Source organism: Tetrao urogallus, assembly GCF_951394365.1.
Source record: "Tetrao urogallus genome assembly, chromosome: 3".
In the NCBI taxonomy this organism is placed as follows: Eukaryota; Metazoa; Chordata; class Aves; order Galliformes; family Phasianidae; genus Tetrao; species Tetrao urogallus.
Window position 1 is genome coordinate 79,599,740 of NC_136815.1, and position 20,328 is coordinate 79,620,067.

At 40.5% G+C, this 20,328-nt stretch overlaps 1 protein-coding gene across 1 annotated transcript in view; it reads left to right on the forward strand.

Moving 5' to 3' along the window:
- GMDS (GDP-mannose 4,6-dehydratase) overlaps nt 1-20,328 on the forward strand; it is a gene marked incomplete at its 3' end in the record, with an annotated part of 387,083 nt that overhangs the window by 312,431 nt on the left and 54,324 nt on the right. The window contains exon 9 of the mRNA XM_079533424.1: nt 3,598-3,694. Within this exon, the coding sequence (XP_079389550.1) occupies nt 3,598-3,694 (97 nt within the window). The remainder of the gene's footprint in view (nt 1-3,597; nt 3,695-20,328) is intronic.

The window sequence follows — 20,328 nt, forward strand, 5'->3', positions numbered from 1 at the left end:
TGAGCTTGGCAACGCTGGAAGTTTAATACTAACAACTGTATTGTTTTAGTTGTATTCCTTTAGTGAAGAATTTGAAGGCCTGATTCATCACAGCTCTTGAGCAAATGTGTGAGTGCTTCCCTGCGTGGTACCATACTTATTCTTTTGATCCAAGCACAAGGGAGTGGCTAAGCAATCGCTGAATCCTTAAATGTTTTGTTGTATCTAAGTTTGAGGTGGTAGCAAAGGAACATACTATGAGTCATGCTTAAAATCTCCCTACAAGAAATTACTTGCAAGATAAGACATCCATGGTCTGTTGTATGATGCCAGTTTTGCTGTTTATAAAGCATCAAGACAGATGAACTGCTCTGGCTAATCATGTGTATTGGCAGTCAGGTCACAAATCTCTGAAGTCTACACAAGTGATACCTACATTAGCTTTGGAGAGTAAGCAAAATCTTCCTAACAATTTTAAGCAATATTTCAAATACGAAAATGTTTTCTAGTAATACACTTTCTGATTTTTAAGGAGTATATGATAGGATTTTTTTCCCATAAACAGTTTGGGATAATGATTTGCAATATTTCCTGAAGTTCTGTTCGTTCTTTACCTCTCCATAAAGGTTAAGCAAGGGGATGAAAAAAAAAATGCATATGTGAGTTGAGTGTCTATGCTTCTGTGGAAAGTTTCACTTATAGTTGATTTCTTGCCCACCTCCAAAATATCCACACCTTGCCTTGTTTGCTATTCAGTTACAGCCATTTGGACCACTTGGTCCTTTGTGGTGCTATTCTTTCACCCCCTGATTATCAGGACTCCCCTGGTGACTCCTTTCTCTCCTCACACCCCATTCAAGTATCTCAACTCCTCATCCTCAGGAGATCCTCTGTACCCATGGATGTTTTTATAGCTTGAAGCTTGATGTCTTACAAAATAGTAATAAGAAATGGAAAATAATTGACATCTTCACAGTCAAAGAGGGAAGGGAACATTCATTACAGCTGATGAAAAGTATTATAGCAATAGTGATTTGCAGATACAAAATTAGCTTTAAATTTAATGGAAATCCAGAGTGCAAAAGTTCTTGAATTCTATGGAAACTTATGTGGCTGCTGATTGGTGTGCAGCCCCCCAGCAGTGGGCTGGCACTGGTCTCGCTGTAGAGGCTCATTGCCTTCAGGCTCCAGGACCAACCTTCTGTCAAAAGCCTACAGCTGCCTGAAAGCTCTGGGCTCCACCACCAGCTGGGATCTGCTCCCCGATCTCCTTGAATTTAGCACAGCCCTGATGAGACAAACATCCTTTAATTCTGGCCCCATTGCATTTCTCCCAAAGTACACAAGGCTGTTTTCTTGCCCACTTGGAGCAGACAATTCAGTAGTCCATGTGGCTGGATCTATCTAAAACCACAACAATGTGAGGATTCCCCATGCCTCTTCGACGTCACTCGTGCTTCAGAATAGTCTGGCATTACATTTCCCAGACAATAATTCTGACTGCAACTTGGCTACAAATTAAGGGATGTGTTGGTGTTTTTTTTCCCCTTTTCTTAGAAGAGGAGAGGGGGAACTGCTCAACTAACTGGATGCCTTGCTCCTGGTGTCAGGTTGGCTCAGCGTTATCCCTTTTATCAGCAGTATGGTGTCCCAGCTGTGAGCATAGAGGTGACAGGAGTAATTAAAAGTGTTGCTATCGAGTTCTACTTTGTTCACAATAAGAAGCACTTTTTTCCCTGTGAACTTTTCACATTGCTGGGCTGAACAAAATGGGTGGAGTTTTCTTCTGAAGTTATTTCTATTGTTATATAACTTTGATAGTGACAGTAAATGAGTCTTTACTGGCTCGGTTGAGCCTTCTGGAGACTGTTGGGTGTTAAATGGAGTTCTCTGCTCAGTGACCTCCAACAGCAACTGATGTCTCCTGATCTAAGCACTTCCTGTTGTTTTACTGGTGGCAGTTGGTTTTCTATTAAGCTCATTTGAGTCCTGCACATTTTTACCCTCTGCCCTTTAAAGGGAGGGACTAATGTTAGTTTTGGCTTCTGAATGGAAACTTTACAGTGCAGGCTTCAAAAAAGCAATGGTGAAAGAGAAAGAAATAAAAATTAAATTATAAATCATCTTTAGTGTCATGGCAAGACTATCTACAGCCAACTTTACCGTGGCTATTATCTATTGGAAATTATTTTGATATTAAGTGTTTGCAATCATCCTACAGGCTTTGCTTGACATCCAAAAGGCATGAGTTTTGCTTTAAAAAAAATGGGTTTTTGATCTAAAATGATTTAAAAACTAGTAATAATGCATATTTGGTATTTCCTTCTGCCTTTTGGTATTTTAACCTTCATGGGTACACAGAGGTCACATTTGCAAACTCTCCTCCATGGCCCTTAGGGCTAGAAACTCAAAAATGAAGGCTGAAATTGTCAAAGAATTAAATTCTTCTGGGAGCCTGGAGGAGAGGGCAGGGGAACAAAGGAAAATCAAATCTGTGACAAAATCCCAAGGACTGGTGCCACAGTTAATAAGAGAAAGGCAAGGGGCAATTGTCTGTCATTGATGGTGGCTGAAGCTAAATAGTCTAAATCACAGTGCTGAATCATATTATGTATATTTCACTTGAATACAAAATGTAAAGAATTTCATCACTGTTTTTGTGCCGGGCTGACTTAGAGTCCCATGGTATATTCAGAGGCAAGAAAATGAGCTGAGGATAGGGCTTCAGTCATAACTCTGCATTCTGTACATTCAATGAATTGGTTTTGAGATATCAGTGTATGTTCCTAAATGTTTCATCCAAAACATTTGTTTTAGGAGGGAGCATTGTTCTCACGCTTCCTGGCTTCAGTCTGCCCCTTCAAAAGCAGAGCCACTCACCCATCAAACCGTGCCTCTTTGGCTGCCCAGAATTTTTGCCCAGAACAGTTGCTACCCAAATAGCCCAGTATGCAACCAGATCACATAAATTACAGCAAGTTTCAGGCTGTTCAACACATATGAAAATAATTTAGACAAAGGAGCTGACTGTAATCTCACAGGTATTGAGTACTGTTTACGGTACATGTATTTGGAGCGCCATGTTGAGCTAAGACTGAAAATTCAAGAATTGTTTTTGTTTTGCTTTTCCTGGTTAGGCAAAAATTAGATTATGCAGCTTAATGCTATTCAAACAGAGCTCCTCTTCCATAAAATTAACAGATTAAGGTGTTCCTGAAACTGCTGGCCAAAATACGAGAATTAAAAATATTTTAAGAACCATTTTAAACAACTTTGATCCAATCCACAAATGAAAAGGTTCACTGTCATATTTATTTGAAGATACATGAAACGTTCTGAAATTGGGAAGTTTTATTTTCCCTTCGCATTATGTGTTTAATTTGGAAGTCCTGTATTTTAGACCTTCCACTGATTCAAAAACCAAAACAAAGAGACTTCAAAAGCCATTGTTGCTACATTCAAGTCTAAACTCTGCCTTTGTTCCTGTAGCTAATGAGTTTATACTGTCCTGCAGGGAGAATTGACACCAGCCTCAAGTAAATGAAAGCAGGCCAAATGTTGGTAAGATCAGAGCACTAAAGTAATTATGGGTTGATTAAATGTTTATCTTCTTTACAGGTGGGAAGGAAAGAATGAAAATGAAGTTGGGCGATGCAAAGAGACTGGCAAGATTCATGTGACAGTCAATCACAAGTACTACAGACCAACTGAAGTGGTAAGAAAATGCCCTCTCTTAGCTTTGCAAATGAATAATCCAATCACTCAGCCAATAAATTGCTGCATTTGGCCAGCAGTCTGTGAAAACGGCTTAATTGCACTCCTACTGCTAGCTTTTAGAGCTCTAAATTAGCCTGCTTGCTGGCCCCCTCACAGCCAGCTACCTGGGAGCAAGCAGCACTGCAAGAGGCAGCACTGCCAGACATGCTGCTCTGCTTCTGTCACCCTCTCTGAGTGACAGAGGGGAGGGTTAGCAGGGTGATGTCACCCGTGGGAAACAAAACAAAGTGCAGAACAACTTCTTGTTCCTTTTGGTCCTGAATTCATATGTGGTCAGCTCTCCTCTGGCTACCAGATGGGAAAGCAGAAGAAGGAGGGCACTAATTGGTTTGATTTTTGAAATTCCTCCTTCCGGTCTTCATGACAATGTCTCAGTTCCATCCAGTGTTTATGCACTGCTCAGCTTAAATCTTGGCAATGAGCTCAGCACAGAAGTGCAGGCATCCTTTTGTGTTTTGCTTTCTTGAGTATTTTGTGGGGTCCTATTTAGTAAACCCTCATTCACAGAAGACATTTTCACTCCCAGGAGTGCCTCAGTGAAGTCCGATAGGTGTGCTACAACAACAATGCTTACCCACTGAGCCTCCTAGGAGAGAAAAAAAAGTGTTCTGCAAACTTGAGCAGGATGGTGGCAGCCTACAGGATGGAGCCTGGTTTCTGGACACACTGGCCCTGATTGAGTGATGTGGGTGTGCCCAGGAGAGGATGTTCTGCTCTTCTGGGGATGGGACATTGGCCCTGCCGGTGCTGATGCAGCATCGCCTGTCAGTCAACCTGTTTGAAAGTGCTAGCTTCAGCTCTGTGATAGAGCAAAGTGTGCCGAGCATGTTTGTCTTGAGACAGGTTGCAAGGAGGGATTGGGGAGCTGCATGCGTTGAAGTGGACTTGGGTTCTGAAGAGGGAATTCAGATGGGAGTAGAGACTTCAGTGCTGTGCAAAAGAGGGCTTGGTTCATGTACCAAAATTAAGCCCTAGTATGTTAAGAGCTGTCCATCATTCTGCACTTTGGTAAGGCATCAGGACGATAAGGACACAAAGACAAAAGGACTTGCCAAACAGGAAAAGGACACTTGACCCAACAAGTCTGTGCTTTGTGAGAGTCACTTTCCTGCTTTGTCATACTGACAGGTACCTTTGCTTCAGTATCCACTGGTAGCTGTTCTGGAGCCCTTACCGTAGTTCCACCTTATTCACATCCTCAGACTTCCGCTGAAATAGAGTTGCCTACAGTCTTCTATTTGTCTTTATTGGTCTGTCTTTGGAACACAATTTCCGGATTTTACATTCAGCTCACAAGCTTATGCTTGTCCATTTTGGGACAGTACGTAACAGAGGTTCTTCAGGAATGCTTGTGCAATTGCTAATGGGTCCACACATGAACACAAGAAAGGATAAGAAGCACAAAAATGATTTTTGAAGTATCTTTATCTTGAGGAATATGCAGATGAGCTGTTGGCAAATTCCTATGTGAACAAAGACAAAGCAGAACCTATCAGATGTTGTCATGAGCTTGTTGGAGGATACAGAATTGTTATTTGTTGGTGTATCTTTGCTTAGTTCCAAGCCAGCTTAACCTGTTCGGATTTACAGCGTTTTATTTCACTTCTTACATATATTAAATCTGTAGTATCTACATAGTCAGAAACTGCAAGGCATGTGTGTTCAGGTAGGTTAGGCAAGACTACTGATGTGTGACATGAAGGAGAAGGGACACCAACTATGAAATCCTCATTATGTCTTTTTTACTGGAATCCTGTGGAATATGGGAAACATGGAGCTGAATTCTTTAAAAAACATCTAAAGAGACTGAAAAATAAGGGTTATTCTTGACTGGCAACAACAGACTGGTTTCTAAACAGTTCTTCATGATTGTATGCTGACCACATTTCTTGAACAGTGTTGTCAATCATGTAGCTTCTGAAGAGAGATTTCTTTGGCAATATTTCTCCCATGGGAAGCAGTGGAGATACTCAATCTGCTTATAACTTTCATTTAATTTACTTGATACAAAGAAAGTCCAGCCTAGACCCTAAAGTATGCAAGTTTCTCAAAGGTGGTAAGATTCAGAGCTAAGTAGTTCTTGAGCCTGTTTCATCCACATGGAAGAGTGGAGCAGGGCTGTTCCAGGACTTGCAGCTGTTGGTTTGAGTGCCATGGTTCTTGGCAATTAGCCTGGCATCTACTTCTTGGAACCAAGTTTTTGCATAGGAAAATGTAGACAATCTCAGGATGGCTATCCAGAGTCGCTTTCTTCTCCCTTTTTAATATACATTACAGAATTATTTCTGTTCTTTATCAAAAGAAAGCAAACCTCTCTATTTCAGTCAGGGAGACACGGCAGCGCAATTCCAAAATGCCAGATCCAAATCTAATCCATTCCCAGAAACAAAGTAAATGCCACGAGAGAACCAAAATGGACTGACAGCACATGTCCCTTCCCACTATCCTCAGCAAGGCTACAGAAGTCAAGAAAGCCTCAGGTTGACATTTTCATGGGAGGCTTAGCCAGATCAGTTAACAGGAATTCTGCTGTTGAATCCTAGCTGATGCAGAAAATCCGATGCTTAGATTCTCATGTCTTATTTGGAAACGTTTCTGTCTGTCTCTCTAAAATTTAATGCAGTATTCTGGAAAGTGAAAATAAATATCATTTAATCTTGTATACAGTCAGTTCTGACAGTGCCAATACATTCATTTGAAAACATATTTGTTTTCTTAGTTAGCGATCCCTGGGGTCAAGGCCTCCCATTGAAAAGCTTAGCTGTACCGAAGAGGAAACCTTGAAATGTGAGACTGTCTTCTGGTCAAACTAAGTAGACCCTTTGAATGGCTTGACTCTAAATCTCTTCACTCTGCTTTTGACTGCTTTGTAGCCCCTGATATTTACTGGCCTTGGGAATTCTTCCTGTTAATTCCTCTAATGCCTGTCTCTCTCTTTCATTTCTTCTTTTTTTCTGACTACAAACCTATTGCTGTCATTTCTTTCAGCCTGAATCGTATTCCTAACAGTATTCTTTTTGGCTTTTCTTTTTCAACTGAATTTGGAGACTATAAACTGCTGCATGGCGTGGGAAAAGATGTTTACTTTGCCTTTCTTAGAATCAGCAGTTTTCACAGGAGCTTCATCACCAGCTCGCTTTATATACTAAGCTGATGTAAGGTGTGAAAGATTTTTTCATGTATTTCATAGGTGTATTTAGCACGTGGCTGAGAAGGCTGTACCTTACATTCATTTGCTGCTTTTGATACGTATAGATGTCACTACAGTTTACTCGCCTGTAAAATTTAGATCCTTCAAAAATCACCTCACCAAACTTTTATGATTTTATTACAATCAGAATACTCAAATAGCAGGTAGGCAACTGGAATCTATACTTGGAGTCAAATAACCTTCTTGCTTTGCATAAAAAGCAAAAAAAAAATTTTTTTTTTTTAATTTAATGAAATTATGAAATTCTGTGAGCCATCCAATTCAGTTGGAAACAAGCAACCCTGCAGCACAGCGTGCTGGAAGCATCCCATCTCTCAGTCCCTGAAGTTGGGTGATTTTTAGAGAACTTGAGCCTGTCTTTAGTTTTTCTTATCTTTCAGCAAGATAATTAGTCTTAACTTGCTGTTCTTTCTTCCATCTTTCTTACATATATTGGGAGGAAAAAAAACAACAAAGAAATGATCTCAAAATGAACAACAGGAAAATGATACTTGAAGAATTCAAGTGTGATGGTCAAGCAGGTATTTCTCTCCAGGAATTCCAGTCATCGCTTCTAATGAATTTAAGTATGTTGATATGCTTTAGTAAAATTGCTTCTAGTATTTTGATATAGCAGATAGCGAGCTAAAAATTTTTACTGGTGTCTGTTTCATTTTTTTGCCCTTCTACAATGAAGATCAACCCCATGTCTCAACGGTGCGTCAGAGAAATAAATATCAGAGAATTTAAGATGTACATGTCTCAGTTAGGAATTTAATTAATTCTACCTTAATTTTTTTAAGGGAAAAAAATGTTCCAAGAAACCTTCAATCATATGAAAGTGTTGGGTTTTTAGTCTGTATCTAATTCTTTGCTGGTGTTACAGGGAATCTTTCTCCTCCTTTCCCACCTGTTTCTGTAAGTGTCCTACAGCTTTCTTAGGGTGAGGGCTGCAGCTTTCATCATGATTGTTATGGACTGACATGGCTGTAATTCTGAGGATGTACATACATCAATGCAAATTTCCTTCCTTTATGCAAGTCCTAGAAGCTCTGTCACAATGTGATGCAAATGTTTAAGCATTCATATGGCCTCTTATTATTATTCTTCAAAGAAAAACGAGTATGCTAACTTCTTCCTTTTGTTATATGCCCTAAGCAATTAAGCATTTTTCTCCCAGTCCTTCTTAGCACTGATATAAATGAAACTCCACGCAATGCTCAGCAGAAAAATTCTTAGCAGCAAAATGTCCAAGGATGCTTTGTCCTCTTGGGATTGTATCATTCAAACTGCTCTAACTTTAAGAAGTTCCATATCCCTCCATACCAGGTTGCTTACTTCTCAAAGGATGGCTTGTCGTATCCAAATATCTACAGAAGTTCCCGTAAAGAGAAATTTGCCAGGTTCTCTCTGTATTGCTTGTGCTAAACTTTATATCTTTACTTAACTACAGTTGGCCCCAGTTGCCCTTTTTTTCTCTTCGGAATTAAGCAGAACAGCTTTAAATTTCAGTCTCTTAGATGTTTTTAAAAAATTCAGCTCCATGTTTCCCATGTTTCACAGGATTCCAGTAAAAAAATTCCTTGGGGCATATCACATTTTCCCAAAGTCAGCTTTCTTAAAGTCAAAAACATTTCTGAGCTCCATCTGAGTGTTTCTGCCGTGAAGAGCATTTAGGATCTCATTTAGGATGAAACCATGATCACAAAGCTCTGACTGCCACACGCTTCCACTTCAGTTTCCATACAGCTTCATTTCCTACTCTTGACTTCAGAGCAGCCGTGCCTGTAAACTGTTCAGATGTTCATATGAGGAAACATGTGCTTCCCTTCCTCAAGGATCTTTATGCTCATCTGAGTCAATATGTGGCCTGTATTAATGCTCACAAAAATGAAGTGGGAGTATTCAAGGAAGAATAATCTTCAGATGGTTTTCCTGTCTATTTTCCTCAGTAGCAGCCAGGTGAAGGAGTTGCTAGTTGCCATAACTCTGACAGTCTTCTCCTGCATTTGGTTGTTCTTTTTTTCTTGCTATGAAAATGCATGTCAACGTCTGAAAACTACTGCCTTGGTAAATGATTACCTCTGATGTCCTTAATTCTCCTCCAAGCTGGCTTTGCTGCTATGTCAGTCAAAATACTTATATCATTCCTTGCTTCAGACTCAACATTATCTCCGTGTTCCTTTGCTACGCTCTTCCTTTTCTTTGTCTCTCCTGCTAATAAAGCCCATGGTAGATTTTTTTTTTTTTTTTTTTTGGCTTTAGCTACAGGCCTTATGTACCAGGCCTTTCAGAGGTATCTCTGAAAACACACGTCAAATTCAGCCAAGTAAAATAATGATTAATAAGAACTTCTCTCTGTGTGGCCTCTCCAAGGCACTAAGCACTTAACATACTTCAAATGCTTCTCAACGAGCATGAGAAAGAAGTAGAAAATAGTATTGCTGCATTTCTGCTTGTGGCCCACAAGTATGGCAGGGGAGATGGGCTGTGCTATATGAGGGCATTAGGGGAGAGCTGGTGGCACTATGCTTGGCACAGAAGCTGCCATCTTTGGTGAAGGCATTCTTCCATGGGAATCACACTACTTCTTTGTCTCATCCTGACTTTGCTTTTATTAGCAGTGCCTTGAAAGACAGGAGGATCACTTTTGCTCTCAGGTTTTCCCCTCAGTAGGTCATCTGAGAACCTAATTGGATTTGTGTCCAGCCTTGCTTGCTTACCTGTTTAATTCCTTGCAAAGAGCTAGCGGGAGCCCTACTGTACCTCCTTTCTTTTGGGAGCAGCTACCTCTGATACTCCCCTCCAACGCTCCCACACACATTTCTGACTTTTCACTTCATAACTAGCTCATTACATCAGTATTAAACAGCCGCATCCAGTAAAGGAATCCCTCTGGACACTTCTCTTTGCAGTCCTTTACTCAGTTGCTTCTCTTTGCGTCATCCTGCTCCTCCTCTGCTGTGCCTCCAACTAAATATTTCTCTGGCAACTTCTACAGCTGGCTCTGTTCCCCCTCTTCCTTCACCACCTCTTTCCCTGCTGTCATTCCTGAGGTTTTGAAGCCAGCCATGTGTCATCTGTGACCTTCACATCTTCAATGATCTTCCTGAGAACATCAGCGTGTCTCTGAGTCTGCTCTCTGATCTCCTAATGCCACAACTATCCCGCAAGAGTAGCCAGGGGAAGAGGGTGACTTTACCTCCTGGGGTCTGAGTTGGAATGGCTTTGCACTCTGACTGTTGTGCCATATGTGCATTTACAAGATCTTTAGTTTTTCTTCAGAAATATTGGACTGAAGAAATGAAAATGAAATCTGTGACTGACTTTGGGCAAAGCAATTTTCCACTGTGGGTAGGTGAAGAGATTGCAATCCCATTGAAAAGCTTGCGCAAAGATAAAGCTGTCATCCAGGCAGAAGGGTTGGTGGTTTTAATTCATTGCTCATTTTTCTAAATGATGCTGACACATAGCAATTAGTGGCAATCTTGGATGTGACAGATCCAGGCTCAACTCCCGAAAACAGATTTTTAAATTAAACTTAGTTGACTGGAGGATTAAGACTGAGGGAGAGGTGAATGAGGATAGAAGGCTGTTTAGTCCTTAATTAGGTCCTGATTCAGCCAAGCATCCAAGCAAGTGCTTCACTTCAAGGGCATGAATACATAATAGGGATAGTTTCCATACTTGGAGCTATGGGCATGCTTACGTGCTTTGCTGCATCTTAATGTGAAGTAAAGCAACTCATCTGTGATGGGAACTAAGATGGTCAGACCAAATGGTTGTGGGAACTAGGGAAGTGCCAGATGATTATTCTTGTTTGCCTACCCCATGGTCCATGAGCACAATACTCAGGTACTGAAATACTTTCTTTAGCCAGATTCTCTTAGGATGGCTTTGCAGGCAAGAAGGAATGAGACCAAGTTCATTTAGTTTCAATCAACTGCTCCTGCAATGGTGTTTCCTGCCTGTAATTCTTCTTTGCCTTTCTGACAGTAGGGGGTCTTAATACCACCTCTTCACTTATTCATGCTTATTCATGCACAGAAAGTCTCTCTTTATCTCACCTCTTATCCCTTTGCCTCCCCCTTCTCTTGGACTGCCATTTGGCCTCCTCCTCCCCCTTTTTATCTCTGTCTGTTGTCTTGCCTTGTTTTCTTATCACCGCCTATCCCATGCCTGTCTCACACAAACACTCCCTGTGCTCCAGCAGCTGTGGTGGGAAATGCAGAGCCCCTGAAGGGAAGTCAGAGAGGTGGGAGAAAGCCTGGAACCGACAAAAGTCACAGCAGAAGTCCAGGCTCAGGCAGCACCAAAGACACATTTGTCACAACTGCTGAATATTCCATCCCAGCACTGGTTCCCACTACCTGCAGCCTTTTACCTACAGCCCTTCCCCATTTCTTGTGTGAAGCTAGATGCTCCAAAGAGCTAATCTATGGTTCAGACCACGTTTTGGAGTGCCCAGTGTTGTGGGTGAGACTCGAGGTCTGGTGGAGCGCTCAGCAGAAAGCTGTTCCCACCAGGGCTTTCCAAAGACCTTGATGTCAGAGGTGATTGAGGTCACATACAGACCTGGTTGCTTGTTGGCATGCGGAAGTGGAAGCATGTCTGAAGATCTGTCTCCCTGTAAGAAGCATTTTATGTTATTTTACAATGGGATTTTAAAAGTAAAAGTCAAGCAATATGTTAATAATACTGCTGACATTGTGACTGCGGTTCCCACCATGTTGTAACCTTCTAAGTATGCTCTGCCAACACATTTGCAATGGTTTTAGAGTGGCAGCACAGCACCATAAATGACATGATTTATATGACAATAAAAATGTCTTTTGAATACAGCGGATATGAGACAGAGGTGAGGTTTCCTCCAGCAAATGTGAATTAGACTCTTTTCTCTCCAATTTCTCCAGCATTTTCAAGAGTTTGCCTGCTGTATGCTGTTTCATTTTATGGGTGAGTGGGTGCACAAAGGAAGAGAACAGCCACAGACTTCTAGTGTGTTTCATCCAAGAAGCCACAAGATGACTTTAGTGCCGTAAAATAGCTTCTGCTAAGTTTGAGTCAGCAGATGTCTTGACATCAGCCTTTTCAATACTGTCTTCCAGTCAGCATAGCTGTCCCCAGCCTGGATATGCTGTGGCATATGATAGTTTTGTCTGTTTGAAGGATGGTTCTTCAAGCTACCAATTCCCAATATCCCGTTCCACCTCCTACAGAATGTGTGTCACCATTGCTTTCTTGTTGCTGAAGTTGTTATCATAAAATCACAGAATCACTGAGGTTGGAAAAGACTTCTAAGATCATCTACTCCAAATGTCTAGATTTGGAGGGGAGGGAAGGAAAAAACAGGTTTTCAGTTATTTCTAATGCAAACCTAATATTCAAGGAAAGTACTTTTTTCTGAAAGTAATCGGGCTTGTTTCATATAGATCCTAGAGGTCATCTGTCTCTCACAAAAAATCCACATGAAGTTTTTGTTTAGTCTCTTCTGTTTCCTTCACTATTAGCAGTTTCTCTCAGTGGAGCAAATGGTTGGCAGAAAGTGGAGGCTTGGAACTGGTTGTTTACAAAATAAACAAACCTTCACTCTTCCCCTCCGTCACTTTTGGAGTCATCATTTGTAAATTAACAACTTTGTGATGGAGGCATGACAAGGTGGGACCTCTGTTACTGTTGCCACCCTGTGATGATGATGCTAATCAGTGCTGAACCACCTTCCCTATCCTCTTGTCTTGTTCCATATTAAAAACCTGTAGTGATGATGTTGCCCTTGTCAAAACTTGAAGGATTTTACATTCTGTATTACTTTTAAATATCTCCCGCTCCTTTAAATATCCCTGCCCCCTTCCTGGAGGTGTTCAAGGCCAGGCTGGATGGGGCTTTGAGCAACCTGGTCTAGTGAGAGGTGTCCTTGCCTATAGAAGGGGGTTGGAACTAGATGATCTTACAGATCCCTTCCAACCCTAACTGTTCTATATTTCTATCATTCTTAATACTTCTCTAGTGTTTAAGAATAGCTTGTGTGGCTGAGTTGCAGGGGAAACTGAGCCTGGTGGGTCTAAGCAACCTTTTAAATTTTGTTGTTGAATAAAATGCTAGAAAATGAACTTTTTGGCACAAGTATCTACTGTAGTTAGCATGAACCAGCAAACAGATCTTCGTGCCCATCTTGGATGCTCCCCAGATTGTCTGATACCCCAGCTGGATGGGTGAAACAGGAGACAGTATTTATCTGCAAGGCGGGAGGGACTTAAACATTAAAAAGCTTTATGCCTAGGATTAGCTGGAATTTTTGCTCATTCCTCACATATAGAGTCTGAGCTCACCAAAGCAGACAATATGAAAAATATTAACAGGATTCAAGAAGACATTAGTAATAGATTAAGAGTGTATGCCTCCCCTGCAAGACTTTTTTTGCTTGTGTTTTTTTTTTCCTTTCAGACAGAAGAGTCTGAAGGTGAGTAGGTGAAGTCAATTTTAATAATTCACAGACAATAATACATCTATTTCTCCCTTGACAGAGCTAGTGTTTAAACTACTGGTATTGCCTGGCATGACATAAAACAGGATCAGTCACTCATCCCTTTGAAACATCTAACCAGGCTTCATTTAAATTTCTTCCTTCCAGCCTTGGCAGTGCATTTTAATAGTATTGGTAGAGCTCACAGCTGACTTGTGACTTCAGACTTTATCTGCTGGGTTGTGGTTAGGAACAGAGTATGACAGCACCATTCGTCGTCAGCTCTTTCCATATGCAGTGACACAGAAACCTCAGTGCTACAGATAGACATTGAAATCTGAAACAGATTGCTCGACTGCTGAACAGAAATGTCTTTTTAAATGAAATTTTCTTCTCAGAACCTTGATCTGTAATTTTTGAAAACTCTTTTCCCTTCATCCACGCTGCTGAACTGGCGCTACTCCACAGTCATGCTTCATATCGAATAGCTGTAAGGGGAAAGGTGGATTAACGATAATGAAAACAAAAAATGTGTTTTAACATAGGACGCCTGCCTGCTCTTTTTTTTTTTTCTTTTTTCTTTTTAACAGTAATCTCTGACAAGTTCATGTTTATAATTCACTACATCTGCTATCAAGTGCTTTGCAGACTTCAGTTTTACAAATTGCTAGATTGGGTGACTAGGAGTTGAATTGCTTTTGTTTTTATTTTTTCTTCTGAGTGACCCATAAAATACTACACTTCCACCTTCCGATTTAGAAAGCAAAAGCATGTATATTAAAGCTTCTTTACAATAACAAAGGCTTCTGACTAAAGCAATTGGCTCCCACTATAGTTTTCCCTTTGATAACAGTTGTAAATTCCTAAGCCTCTAATCTTTGGCAGCATTTCCTTCTTGATCCAAGTTTCTCTTTCCATGCGTTGGGGGAGATTAAAAGGTTGGTTATGAAGGTGAAATAGGAAGCAGAAGAAATGTGAGGTTTTAAGAAAAGCTCAGGTGAGAGTGATATGACCAAGTTTGTTCTGTGAAACAAAGCCTCTGGGGGCCTCTCCTTACAGTTCAGCATCACCACTGATCAGATGTTGTGACATTCACTCCTCACTCTAAACAGTGCTTCTGTAGTGCTAGTGCTTTATGGTTAACAGTCTTTTATCCTCACACAGCTGGCTTAAAGGGCTCGCAGATGACTATCCCAGGTAGTATTTTGGTTTTTCATTACTTTTCTTTCTGTGTCTCCTTCCTAAGGTGCTCTGTGAGGTATCTCTGCATTTCAATCTCTGCATTTCATGTATTTGTCAGAGACTTTTTGCAAGTCTCCTGAGCTTCAAATAAAAAAAAAAAAAAAAAAAAGAATCTTGACTGATGAAGTGAATCTGAAACAGACAGGCAGCTCAGGCACTGTAAACAAAAAGTTGGCATGATTAGGATCTGATTAGCCCTAAAGGTAAGCCACCCACCTGTATCATAACTCCAAAGCTGTGTGGCATAGAGAAAGCAAGGGAAAGCTGGACACGGGAGTGAAAATGCAGGAAAGCACATTATTCACTATGGTAGAGATTCACAACAGTGAAGACTTAATGTGCACTCGAAGAACAGCCAAAGGGAGCTGGTGATGGATGACAGGCACTTTTTGTGCCAGAATGCTCACAAGAAATATTCTTATTTTTGCTTTCTAGTATTAGCAACCACAATTAGTTTTACTTTGGCTTAGCTGCTGGATGGAGTTGTTTTTTTAGAAAAGGGCTTAATTAAGTTCTAAAATATGGCTCCATGAAGGATTTCCTACTCCGGACTAATGCCTGGAACAGTAATCTTTGATACCCTTGGTACCATAGCTTGCTGTGACTGGATGCAAGCACTAAGTCTAGCAGCTGCTCAGCTCGGGAATTGCTTGCAGGAGAAGCAGATGTTAAGGACGAGAGCCAGGGGAGAAAACTCTGGGAGGAGCCCGCCACGTGCACAGGTGTGTGAGAGGTGGCAGCTGATGGGCTTGCCGAGATTTTTGCAAGGATCAGCAATTATGTGCCAGAATTCATCAAATGAGTATTTTGTACATTGACAAGTAGACAACTGACTGGAAAGTTTTACAACAGCACTGGAACCGCACATCTGCCATTCGTATTTCTGTTACAAGGGCCATACAGAAGTTAACGTGTAAGTTACAAGAGACTTGGGTGAGAAGGACAATGCAGAGATGGGGCAAAGCAGTGGGATTCACTGTTCCTTTTCACAGGAGCTGTCAAAGCGGTGAGTGGAAGGGGTTTGCTGAACAGGTATGCCCAGTGGTTAGATCACCAGTGACTGCTAGAGACAGAACAGGATAAATACATTAGAAGTAAATACAGCCTTAGTTTGTCAATTTTCCCCTTGTTGCTGACTGTGTTTAATCTGTAAAGCTTCAGGAGGTTGTCCATCAGGTCTTCCAGTGCTGTTTTTTTAATACCAGGAACTCAGCATGATGCTGTTTGCAGTTGTCTATGAGCAGAACTTCACAAGATACTGATATACTCATTTAGCTACTCACATACATTTGGTGATGCGTAGACTTTCTCAGAGGCCCTGTGTAATCAGACAGGGACAATTCCAGACATTGGCACAATTTGGGAAATGTATCATACCTGTGTCTCTCTTCCAAAAACCTTAAAGGCATTGTTGAAATGGAGGAAGGAACTTTTTAGCACATTCCTATGTGGGAAAATGTTCATTTTTGTTCAGGATTCCAAATGTGTGAATATCTAATTATTATTTTTATGTTTCCCTTTCATTCATTGATATCGACTGGCCAAATTTTGACCTCCTCCATATCAGTACCATCTAAACATTTATAGTAATCTCTGTAGAGATGCATGTTGAAAACAGGCCTTCATTTTATATAAATTGTTTTAATGTAGGCTATAGATATATTAGAGAAAGAGCTGGGTAAGAAAAGGGAGGGTTAGACTTTTCTGTAAGAATACCAGTTTGGACTGTAATGCAAATGGGATGAGACAACTTGACAGTGCACTGGTGGAGGTAAACACTCATTTCTGTGGAAGGGGTGTTGACAAGCAGTGATTTTTGGGAAGCCTCCAGACAGAGTCCAGACACTGACTTTAGGGATTTAGACAATATAAAAATGATTATTAAAAGGAGGGGGGGGGGGGTTGGGGGGGGAAGACATTTACATCAGCTGTGCCTGTGTCTTTGTCTTTTTTTTTTTAATAGACATTTGTTCTATTAAACATTTCCAGAAACACTTGTACAGTTAAGCTTCACACTGTGAAAAGAACTAATACACTTTTTTTTTATAGACTCTTCCTGTGTTGCCTTTCTGTCAAACTGAATATGTTTCAGCTGCTTTATATATAAGGTCTCAAGCCTGATAGAACTCTCATAGACCTGAACTAAAATGCTCACACTAAATATCATGGAAGTGACCTTGCATGTTCACATGGCCGTAAGCATGAATATAAAGATGGCTAAGCTGAATTCCAGGCATGCTGACAAAATGGTTTGCTCATGTCCCAGATATTGTCTGTTCTCATCCCCCAAATTCATTGTACTTTTCCCTAATAAGGTGATGCCTTGGGGAGGGGGAGCTTAAAAGCCTTCTGCTGGTTTGCTGCTTCTTTTTCACCCCTTCTCCAAAACATCCCACTGATTGTTGACTCAAAGAAAGCAAACAGACTCCTTGCTATGTATCCTCAAATCCCTCCTGAAAACTCTTTTCTTTGATGTCCACAAAAATCATAATACTACTAATATGTTATAACTTATTGTGCATCGTGGTTTGTGTTGTTGTATCCTCTTCGTGCCCTGTATCTGTTGTGCCCTGCTTCACATCTGAAGAATGCATGCATGCAGCTTGAGCTAATGAGCTGTGTTGAGTAAAGAAAGCATGCAAGTTAAATTAGCTCATCTGAAATGCTTGTCTGTCACAGTAGCATTAAGGCTTCATGTCATTGTCTAGCTCAGCAATGTGCAGCATGGCCTCAGATTGTGAACTTTTTTTGCTGGAAAAGATCTTCTGGTCCAGGGTTTCGGCAGAAGTAGAACAGGAAGATCCTTGTCGATGGCAGATGTCTTTAGAGACTTGCAATGATCACAGATATATCTTGCTTTAGTTTAAAGGAATGTCTTTGGGAACCTGCTTACTGCATCTATTAAAGTTCTGACCCATAAATGCAGACTTCCATCTGCATGTGAAGGCTGAAGTAAGCAAACCTTCTTCACTGGCTGGATAACAGGACAGCATTTCAGAGTCTTTAGACCCCTAGAACTCATCCTCTTAGTGGAAACTCCTTGGATACCACCTTCAAACATTTTGCTCTGTTTTCACATTAGTACTTTCCACTGTTTGGTGAATCAGTGGAAGCCTGCCCTGAAATGTTAAGCCCTTCCTTCTTTGCATTAGCATTTCAAATTAATGGTCTGCAGTTGCAGACTTACATATTTGTACTGACACATATTTATTAAGGTCTTGTGTGTGTGCCTGCAGCTTAAAGATCCAAAGAAAATGAGAGTATCTGACATAAGGCCATGATCTCCTCTATCAGCTCATAAGCAAACTTTTACAAATACAACCTGAATTAGGGAAAAAAAATGTTAGACATTGTCTCCTACCCTGTTTCTTGTCAACATGTTCTTCTGCATAGAGGGACTATTCATCCCTCTTGAAATACATTGTCTTGATATTGATTTCTTGCCCTATCTTTCCATTTTAAGTCACTGTACCATGATCATCTAATCTCATCTAAACCATCTCACTGTATGGCCACTAGTTATTCCAGTATTTTCCTTCTTCCTTCCCCACAATTGCCTGTTATCACTCACTTCTACCTTTTGAAATGTATTTATTTATTACATCTTTACACAGGTTTTAATTTGTTTGGGTTTTGTTTTGTTTTTGTTTTGATGGGTTTTTGTTGTTATTTGTTTTCGGTTTTTTGTTTATTTTAAAGAAATATTATACCATTGCCCCAGGACTGAAATTCCCCCCCAAAGTCCTCCAAGCTTGGGCTTTCCCTGACCTCTTTTGTACTTTCCCTATTTCTGCCTGCTCCTACCCCAAGTCCCACTGGTCCCCAATACCTTCTGCTCTCTCAGCTTTTGCTATACAACTAGCTAAACACAACTCCTTCTCAATCTTTCTGGAAGAAAGATTCTGGAAGATGTCTTTTAAAAAGCCTCAAGAATCCTTCCTTGTGCTTACCATGCAAAAATGAAAGAGTGGGTCCAATATTTTTGATCCCCTGATATTGATAACACAGAAACAGAATCTGATTTGGTATTCATTCTTGATAAGATGTATGTGCTGTGCACATACATGTGCTTTGTCTCTCTCTTCTCTGTTTAAACACCATTTAAACAGTGCTTGGTTATTGCTGGGAGTTGTAATCCAGGTGCAGGTCTGTCATGAAGCAAACACCAACTGAAGGGACTGCTGTGCAGAATGCTTTGCAGCTGAGGAGTCATAAAAAAGGGCAGAAGGGATTCATGAGGACTGAGCCAGTGTCTTTCAGAAAGCATTTCTTACACTCTAATGAGCTAAAAAATCTGTGTATAGTTTCTTACATGTGGTGAGAGGCAAGGTTACAAAACAGAAAATGACAAAACTTCACAGAGAAATCAGTACTTCCTCAGATTTGCTTGATAAGTTATTGCACGTGGTTTCCATAGCCTGCAGACTGAAAGCACCTATAGAACCTATTTTTTACACAGATAGAAAATCAACATTATTTATTCTCTTTCGAAGGAATTTTTTTCTCCTGCCAGAATCACCAACAGCGTGAATATTTCTTGTTAGCTCTCTATTTCTGATGTATTTTCTTTACCCATCTTTAAAGTCCTTGTCTGTATTTGTGGAAGGGTATCTGAAGCAGCATGGATATTTGGAAGTTTTCCATTCTTTTAATTCAGTAGTGAAGTAGGGTATACTTCTAGCTTTTCTGATTCTGTGCCATAGGTTAACACTCCTGGACTCTAATACTACTGAGTAGTTACCCAGAGCGTTTTCCTAGCACTTCTATAAAACAAAGTGCTAGGGATTGTTAGTGTAGAAAACCATACAATTTTTACGCAGGAATTTTAATAGGGAATGCTATTTCAATAAATACCTCTGTTTATGGGTGTTTGCTAGTGAGGGAAATGCTAAAAAAGATGCTAAGCAGGAACACATTCAGCAACAGCAACGATAAATTACATTAGATAATTATAAGTGGTATATCGTATTTGTTAATACTGTTATTTTTTATTGCATTGGTTTCCTTGGTGTTCTTCCCAAAAATAACAAGGTAATTGGGATCTGTGTTGTAGCAAAGCAAATCTAGGGAATGTTTGATGATGCTGTGAGTTACATCCTGGCTACAAAGATATTTGGGTTTTGGCATCTTTGAGTTAAGTACATACTGTTATTTCCCCTTCCTGCTTGTAGCCATTTGCCAAGGATGTGTTCTCAAAGGTTAGTGAAATGGGAACCTTGGGAACAGTTGTTAATGGAAAATGGGAAGAGGTAGCCTTCCCAGTGGTGTACCTTCTCTTAGAAAATTATGTTAAACTGATACAATTGTAAGCTGTGGGCTGTGAAGCAAATCTCTTAACACTTGAAATATAAAACAAATGAGGTCATTGGTTCTTGAGATGGAATTCATTTTAATGTATTACGGTGCTGGTGCCTGTGATAGAGTACAGTGCAGCATATACAGCAACTGAAGTGATCAAGTATGGAGATGATCCCAGTGAGGCACACTGAAATGACAGGTGTGGTCTTCACTGGAACCCATGTTCCTCTTGCACTGTATATCGCCACAACAGGGATTGTTGGAAAGCAAAGTCCCATCAGAAAGCTTTATGCCCTACAGTAAGGGTTGGAAGTGGGGTGACTGAGAGACAAGAGGGAGTAGGAATTACAGTCTCCTTTTTTCTATTAAGGCAACTTCA